The sequence below is a fragment of the Octodon degus genome, unplaced genomic scaffold, assembly GCF_000260255.1.
Source record: "Octodon degus isolate 3935 unplaced genomic scaffold, OctDeg1.0 scaffold00156, whole genome shotgun sequence".
Taxonomy (NCBI): domain Eukaryota; kingdom Metazoa; phylum Chordata; class Mammalia; order Rodentia; family Octodontidae; genus Octodon; species Octodon degus.
This window is the reverse complement of record NW_004524732.1, coordinates 5,876,599-5,885,119: the sequence shown is the minus strand read 5'-3', so window position 1 is coordinate 5,885,119 and position 8,521 is coordinate 5,876,599. Positions and strand designations below refer to the sequence as shown.

General features: G+C 54.8%; 1 protein-coding gene across 1 annotated transcript in view; it reads right to left on the bottom strand.

Annotated features, from left to right (window-relative positions):
• Window positions 1-6: 6 nt before the first annotated feature.
• The window catches only part of Zc3h7b (zinc finger CCCH-type containing 7B), a 57,463-nt gene continuing 48,948 nt past the window's right edge, over window positions 7-8,521 (bottom strand). Inside the window, exons 23-29 of the mRNA XM_023702676.1 lie at window positions 5,270-5,355; window positions 2,297-2,430; window positions 2,076-2,181; window positions 1,874-1,982; window positions 1,571-1,704; window positions 1,312-1,475; window positions 7-1,098 (exon numbers count right to left, since the gene is read on the bottom strand). Coding sequence (XP_023558444.1) covers window positions 825-1,098; window positions 1,312-1,475; window positions 1,571-1,704; window positions 1,874-1,982; window positions 2,076-2,181; window positions 2,297-2,430; window positions 5,270-5,355 — 1,007 coding nt within the window. The 3' untranslated portion in view covers window positions 7-824. The remainder of the gene's footprint in view (window positions 1,099-1,311; window positions 1,476-1,570; window positions 1,705-1,873; window positions 1,983-2,075; window positions 2,182-2,296; window positions 2,431-5,269; window positions 5,356-8,521) is intronic.

The following is an 8,521-nucleotide window of genomic DNA, read 5'->3' as shown; positions in this document are numbered from 1 at the left end:
TCCATATTCAGAGACTGTTCCAGCTCTGCCAGAGCCCGGTTGCTCCCATAATAACCGGTCCTGAGTCCTCTGACCACTGTCTTTAATCTGAGCCCTGCCTCATGCTGGGGGCTGGAGGCCCTGGGCCAGATCACTCTTGCTGCTTGGCCTCAGTTTTCCTTTCTGCAAAGTGGGGCTCAGGCTGGGTCCACTCCAAAGGTTGAGGATGTGTGCTCTACACTAGCAGCCTTTGAGGAAGTGGGGCAGAATTGGGAGCACATATCCAGGGCTCCAACCAGAAGGGAAACCGAGGCCCAGGGTGTAAGAGACCGGTACATCCTGGCTCTACCCTGAGGCTGCGTTTTAAAGCTAATTGGGGCCTCCTGCCCTCTGTTGTGTCCTGATGTGCCCCCAAAAGAGGGGCTTAGGGGAGGGGGAGGGAGAAAGGACCCTCCTGCTGCAGATTCAAGTGGGGACCCCAGGCTCCCCAGCCCTGAGTTTTGGGCCCCCATTAGGAGCAGACAGAAGTTAAAGCTATAGGCTGAAGCTGGAGGGGTCAGCTAGACCCCTCCCTCCCCAACCAGGAGAGCCGTGGGGGTGAGGGAGGGTCTGTCCAGATGTGAGCAGGACAAGGACCCTAGGACCACGCGGGGCTGCAGCATGTGCACCAGGGATGCACACCTGGGTGGTGGAGGTGGAGAGGATGGAAGGGACCCCAGGGGCTGGGGGCTGCTTAGGGAGGGCACCCCCCACCCCCAGCTGGCCTGCCCCAGCCCTTCCAGCATGCCCTCCGTCCCCACCCCCACCCTGACCCCAGGATTTTGCCCACGGCCGAGACCTGGCCCCTACTCCGCAGTGGTGGTGGCAGCGGCAGTGGAAGTGGTGGTGGCGGCAGCAGCAGGAACTTCTGGGGTGGCACTTGCAATGTCTCCATCTTCTTGCAGCAGGAAGTTGTATTTGCCAAAGTCATCATCCCTTGGGCACAGAAGCATGTCCTTGCGGGCCTTGGCCAGCTTCTGCTTCAGCACCTCACGCCGATCCAGCCACTCATTGAGCTCCTCCTGGCCGTGGGCGCAGCGGCACTTGTCCCCATCCGGGCAGGCCTTGCCCTTCTGCAGCCTGTGGGCGGTGGGAGGCTCACTGCCTGCACGCTGTGTTGTGGGACCCAGATGCCCACAGGGCCTCCCTGTCACAAGCCTCGCCCAGACAGGATTCCCTGGCTTTCTCTGGGACCTGACCAAAGGAGGGGCTGCAAAGGAGGGGTCCTGGCAGGTCTGAGCCCACCCTCAATCCTGCTCTGCGTGCCACCTGCACCCTGACCTCCCCTGGCACCTGTCACAAAGCCGGAACTCGCCCATGGGGAAGCGGTAGGCCCAGCCACTGGCGTCGCTGTCAGAGGTGAAGACCTTCTCCTTGTGCTTCTCAGACTGGATGTGCTGCTGCCACTGCTTCTTGCTGTTGCTGTTCTTTCCACAGAGCCAGCAGTGGTAGCCCATCTAAGGACACAGCATCGTGGGTACCAGCCCATTCAGGCCACCCTCTGGGCCCCTCAGGCTCCGTCTCGGTCCAGCTGCCCGGTGCAGGGACTTACCATGATGTCGGCATAGTCTGTGGGCATCTGGATCTGCTTTTCCCCTTCCCGTGAGCTGATCGGGGTCCCTTCCCCAGGTTTCCCTGGGTTGTGTTTCTTCAGCCACATGTCGTACGTCTGCTGCATGTCCAGGACTGCACAGGGGCAGAGTGCCTGATAAGAAGGCTCCCCTCTATCCTGCCCCAATTCCTGTTGGACTTGGGAGCCACGGGCCCCCAGGCCTGGGCGGGGCTGGGGTGGGGAAGGGATGGGGGGGCGGAGGGGTGTCCAGCAGTGAGGAGCGGGGACGAGCCTGTTACTCACTTTTGTTCTCCTTCATGAATGTCCACATGTCCCTCTCCTCAGGGCTGTGTGCAAAGGAACAGTTCCCCACATACTGGCACTTGCGGCCGTTCTGCGCATGAATGCAGAGCTGGGGGGCGGGTGTGGAGAACCACTGAGTCCCGGGGGCCCGGGTGTGGGGAGCCCTGTACCATCCCCTGCCATCTCCACCTCCAGCGCTCACATCGTATTGCTGTGGGAAGTTGCGGATGGATGGTAGCGGCCTCACCGACACCCATTTCCTCTTGGCCTTGGACATCACCAGAAGGACCCGCCGCTCCTTGGTCCAGCTGCAGGAGAGATGGGAGCTGCTTGAGGAGAGCCTGGGCCTGAGTCTTGGCCTCCTTCCCTGTGGTACTCAGGTGGCTGCCACTGTGGCCAAGCCCCTGCCCGGCACCCACGCACCAGTGACGGGCTTTGGCACTGCAGTACTTGAGGTCCTTGTCAGGTTCCACCACCTGCCCATTCCTCCAGCACTGGCCACACACGAACTTCATCTGCAGGTCGAAGGTGCTGGGCCCATGAGTCCTTGGTGCACCCTGTGAGGGACAGTGAAGGGGTTGGAGAAGCCCCAGGTCCAAAGCCCCTGAGTCTTTCACACACAGGCAGCCTTGGGAATGTGGGGGCCACCCAGCCCAGAGCAGGCCGGTCTACTTCCTGATTCTACCCAAAAGCAGTGGCTTTCCAATGGCCTGGAGCTGGGTCTGACTGAACACTTTTCCTCCTTTCCTGGCTGCTCCCTGCCTGCCCTGCCTCCTGCAGGGGCCTGCTCCATAAAATGCAGCCTCTTCCAGGGCCCAGCATGCCACGGCATAGCCACCCTGCTCTACACATGCTGTTCCCTCTGCCTGGAATGCTTTCTCCCCACTCTTTACCCAGCTTGTCCTAGAAACTGCGTTCTCAAGCTCAGCTCCAGTGCTTGTCCTGCAGGAGCCCGCCCAGAACCATGTCTCCACTGTCCCTTCTGCAACTCCGGGAGTCAGGAGCTCCCTGGTGCTGATCGGCTCCCTGGGTTATGAGTGCAGCTCTGGTAGACTGCAGGTGTCCACAAACCTGGGGTGGGTCATCAGGCCACCTGGGCAGCCTTGGATTCTGGCCATACCCCCACGTCCAGCTGTTCCCCTACGCTGCTTCCCCAGTCTCTGCTCCAAACTTCTTTTTGTAGCCAGAAAGGTGGGGAAGGTGATGGCCCTGCAACCTTGGTCAACTTGCTGTTTTATAAGCCCCCTAGTAACCCCTCCCTTCCATCCACGGACCTTTGGGTATGGGTCCACCCCTCTGGGAAGCCCTTGTTCCTCCTGGGTAGTGGCGCCTGTCTTCTGCCACGGCAGCTCTCTGGAGACGGGAGTTGTGGCCCACACCCTGTGAACCAGCACTGTCCAGCCCAGGGCCTGGCCTGGAGCAGGAGTCCTGTCCTCCCAGGTGACTGTCCCAACGCCTGGTGCCAGGCAAGTCAGACCTGGCTCAGCTCCAAGATGCTGCACACAGATCCCAGGGACAAGGTCAACTGGGAGGAGCCCATGGGAGAGAGGGTGGGTTCCGCCATTGCTTCTGACTTCTCGCTAGAGGCACTCAGAGAAAGGCACTGCTCCCACTTTGCAAGTGATACAAGGTCCCGGGGACAAGGCAGCTCAGCCCCACCCTCAAGCTTCATGACTACAAGTCTCCCAGCCCCTGCCATTCTCAGAATGAGAAGAGTCTGGCCAAGCAGGCACCAAGGCCACTACGGGGAAGCGGCATGAGGACAGGGCCCTCGCGTGGGGAAGGCACGCATGTTTCTGTGTGGGAGGGCACTGAGAAGACACAAGCAGCTTCTGCCCGACACCCCCAACTTCGCCTCACCCCTGCAGATGACAAGAGCCTTGCATCTGGGATCTGGACTGCAGTCAGGCCTGCGAGGTGAATCACACTTTCACTGTCCTAGTCTCTGAGACCACCCCTGTGAGCCAGTGACCCCACTGTCACCTATGGTCACAGTGGCCTCGCAGTCCAGGGTGGTGGCACCTATCTTTTGCAGTGGCCTGCTCCAAGCCATGGGACAGATGCACACACAGAGGCAGCAGAGCAAGTGTTGGCCATGAGACAATGTTAACTTCGGCGCAAAGGGCCCCTGAGAATTTTCCCAGGCGTCTGACAATTGGGTGGGGCAGGGCCTGGTACACAGTAAGGCCCCAACATGCTGTAGCCTGGAGCAGGCCAGGAGCAGGAACCTGAAGGTGCTCAGGTGACAAGAAAGGGGCAGGTGGGAGGGAGCAGGGTATGTTCTGCACAACATGGCAGGGAACCTGGGATTTGCCCCTGGGCAAGTCTCTAAGAGGCTCCAAGCCTCAGTTTCCCTATCTGCAAATGCCACAATGCCATGGCTCACAGAGGCAGGACCCTGGTAAGGATCAGGAGGGACAGGAGAGGCTACACTCAGTGGGCATCAGTTGGAGTTTTCTAGGATGTTCACATGGTCTCAAAGTGTCCTCCCAGGAAAGATTTAATAATTACAGAAAGCAAAATATAATTTGATGGCAGAGAAACTTCTATAGTGAAGGCGCCTTAATCAAGCTACCAGAGTTTAATCACATTATCACCAGGAATAGGACAAACGGAGGCGATGTGCCTGCCTCCTGCCGTGTGAGCCAGAGAATTTGTGGCCTCATGTCTGTGGCACAGGGACATGGTCCCACAGGGACGGCCTTCTGCAAAACTGCTGGCTCCTCAGAATGTCAGTGTCATGGAAGACAAAGATAACCTAATAGGCCAAGGATGTTCTCGGTTAAAGGGGACTTAGGACAACTGACTGCAGTTCCTTACCTGAATTTTGAGCATAATTCATGAAATCTGAATGGCTGCATAGCGAGAGCAAGTCCCTGATGCTGTACTGGGCTACGGTTACATAAGAGGGTGTCCTCAGTTTAAGATCTGCACATGGAAGTGTGTAGCGCTAAGAGGATATCATATGTGCAACTTACTCTCAAGTGGGTCGGAAAAGCAGAGTGGTGGCAGGGAGACAGCTCAGTGGTCTAAAGCGCCTGCTTAGGCAAGCTCAGGGCCCACGGGTCTATGCCTAGCACCACATGCCACGCCAGTCCTGCCCCCCGGGCGGGCTGAGCCAGCCACCAAAAAAAAAAAAAAAAAAAAAAGAAAGAAAGAAAGAAAGAAAAAAGAAAAACAGAGTGGCAGCAAAGCCATACACCCATAGCCACAGGATAGATATACACACACAGGCAGCAGAGCAAGTGTGGGCCATGAGACGATGCTAACTTTGGGGCAAAGAGCCCCTGAGAATTTTTCCCAGGCTTCTGACAGACAACTGTTCTGCCCAATGCACTGAAGCCATAGGAGAGAGACAGGGACACCCTTATGGAGCAGGTCTCCCCAGGGCCTTACCGAGCCGCTGCTGGCTTTCCCGGCGTGTGCTTCCATCTGCTGCCAGTACTTCTTGGATTCCTGAACGATGTCTTCATGCGTCATACCTGGGGAGGGCAGAGCAAACACAGGTGTCCCTCAGGGGGCTTAGCAAGAAGCCATGCAGGGAATCTACAGTGTCCCGGTGGCACCTGAGGCCCCAGCACAGGGTGAGACTAAAGAGTGTATGAGGCCACTCACACTCAGGGGCTGCTTGTCCATCCCAACCCAGGGATGCAGGCCTGTTCCCTCTGTCCCTTGGGATCACTACACAGCATCCTGTCCAACCCAGCTCCGTCAGTGGGGCTCAGCCCTGTCCTTGCTTAGCAGCTGCCAGCCCACTGGTTTTTAAGGCTCCACGCCTGTGCTGGCCAGGGTCATCAGCTCACCACAGTACCACTGTTCCTAGCTGCTGGCCCTTGAAATACAAATGCTGCAGCCCTGTGGCCTGAACTCTCCCACCCAGATCCCACGCTGCCTGGGCCTGCACAGCGGCTCTTCATGAAGCCTGCGCCTGCCAGGCCCTCGCCCTTCCTAGCGCCTTCCACCATGTGCTGTTCTGTTACTCTTCAGTGCCGCCCACACCTACTCACACTCCTGACCATGACCTCCAGGTGTGCATCTGTGACCCAGCCCCGCCCCCAACATACTTCCAGCTCTCCATCCGGCCACCTGCACAACTCTACACCTGAAAATGACAGAGCCCGGACCCCCAGCCCCGCTCCTTCTGCAGATCCCCACCTCTCAGGCCATGGAACCTCATTCTTCTAGGTACTCTGACCTTGGGGTAGCCTTGTCACTGTCCTTTCTTTCATATGTCCCATCTGACTTATCAACAAATCCTTATTGCCTCCACCACGAAAACACATCAGAATCTGGGCACGCCTGCCACTTCCATGGCCTGAGCCACATTCTCTCTAGTGTCTCCACTTCAGTCCTTGTCCTTCTATTCCCTACCCAGTAACCAGAGTGACACTGATCAGACCCACAACTCCACCCACACTTAAAAACCTCTAAAGGGGGCCAGGGAGATGGCTCAGTAGAATAAGCACTTCCCTGGCAAGCGCAAGGGCCTGAGTTCAATCCCTGGTTCCACCAAAAAAAAAAAAAAAAAACAAAAAAAAACAACCCTCCAGAGAGCTCAGTATGGTGGTGTGGCTCACCTGGAATTCTAGTACTCTGGGAGGTGGAGGCAGGAGGAACCCAAATTCAAAGCCCAGCCTGGCAACTTAGCAAGACTTGGGCTGGGGATGTAGCTAGATGTGAAGGCTCTGGGTTCAATCCCCAGTATCAGAAAACCAAAACCAAAAAAAGAAAAATCTTTCAATGCCACATTTAGACAACTGCAGATAATGCACCAATGGAGACTGGGACTATCCACGGAGAAACATGTGGCTAGGGGCTTCATCTCTCTGCAAGCACCAGAGCGTGAGTACCGGGATGCAGACAGTGTAGGAAGTACCCTACAGCCTCCTGAGGCAATAAGAGCGAGCTGCAGGAGCTGCTGCCTCGGCCACAAGGCAGACTGTTTTAGTCAATTTAAAAAAAAAAAAAAAAAAAACATCAGGACTGGGCTGGGGAGATGGCTCAGTGGAATAAGTGCTTCCCTGGCAAGCGCAAGGACCTGAGTTCAATCCCCAGTTCAGCCAAAAAAAACCAAAAAACAAAAAAACACATCAGGGCTAACACTGGAGTAGCAATAAAGAGGTAGTATAGTAATATGCAAACCAGGAACATAGTAATATACTACCTTTATTGTCATTATCAAGTACTGAGTACTGTAAGCATGTGTGCCATCCTTTACGCCTGGCTGTGCAATAGGGCTGCTTACACCAGTGTCACCATAAATGTGGGACCATGTCATGACCATATGACATCACTAGGTTATTGCAACTTTTGAGTTTCAGTTTAATCTTTTTTTTTTTTTTTTCAGTTTAATCTTATAGGGCCAATGTCAGATATTCAGTCCATCGTTAACTAAAACATCACTGTGTGAATGTAACTCTTTTTTTTTGGTGTAAGAAATCATTTATTTATTTATTTGATACAGAGCCTTGCTACATAGTTCAGACTCATAGTGATCCTCCTGTCTCAACCTCCCCAGTGCTGGGATTACAGGAATGTGCTACCATACCTAGTTTCGGTGGCCAACACAGCTTGCCTAGGGCTCCAGGGGGACAGCACAGCATGTGGTACCAGGGATAGAACTTGGGTCCTCATACTTCCCAAGCAGGTGCTTAACCCATCAGGCTATCTCCCAGCCCTTCTTCTTTTTTTTTATTTATTTATTTATTTTTTTTTTTATGTGCAGGGTCTCACTACGCAGCTAGACTCATAGTGATCCTCCTAATTTTTGCCACCACACCTGGACTCCATCACTGACTCAGAGTGTCTGGGGGCGGGGCTGGCGCGGCATGTGATGCCAGGCATGTGGTGCCAGGGATCAAATGTTGGCCCTTGCGCTTACCGAAGCACTTGTTCACTGAACTATATCGCCAGCCCTTTTTTTCTTTTAATTATTTATTTTTTGGTACCAGAGATTGAACTCAGGACCTTGTGCTTGCCAGGCAGGCACTTAAGCCACTGAGCTATCCTCCTCGGCCCCCCTTTTTTTTTTTTTTTAAAAAAAAAAAAACCTTTTTATGTATTTATTTGCTTGGTACAGGGTCTCACTCTGCAACTTGGACTTATAGTGATCCTCCTGTCTGAGCCTCCTCAGTGCTGGGATTACAGGCATGTGCCACCATGCTGGGTTTCAGTGGCTGGCTTGGCACCAGGGGCCAGCACAGCATGTGGTACCAGGGATTGAACCCAGGCCCTTGCACTTGCCAGGGAGGTGCTTAGACCACTGAGCAATCTCCCAGCCCTTTATTATTATTTTTATTTTAAAGAAGGGTCGGGGCCGGGGAGATGGCTCAGTAGGATAAGCATTTGATTGGCAAACTCAAGGATCTGAGTTCAATCCCCGGTTCCACAAAAAAAAAAAAAAAAGGTCTACAGGGTGCTCAGGGTCTCACTACTAGATCAGACTCATAGTGATCTGCCTGTTTACAGCCTCCCAAGAGCTGGGATTATAGGTGCGCACCACTATGCCCAGTCTCAATTCCCATCTCAGTGTGCCCTGAGGGTGGGGCCGGCTTGGCAGGCCCAGAGATTGAATTGCTGACCCCTGTGCCTGCTTGCAGGTGCTTTAATCTGCTGAGCTATGTGGCTGGCCCTTTTTTTTTTTTTTTT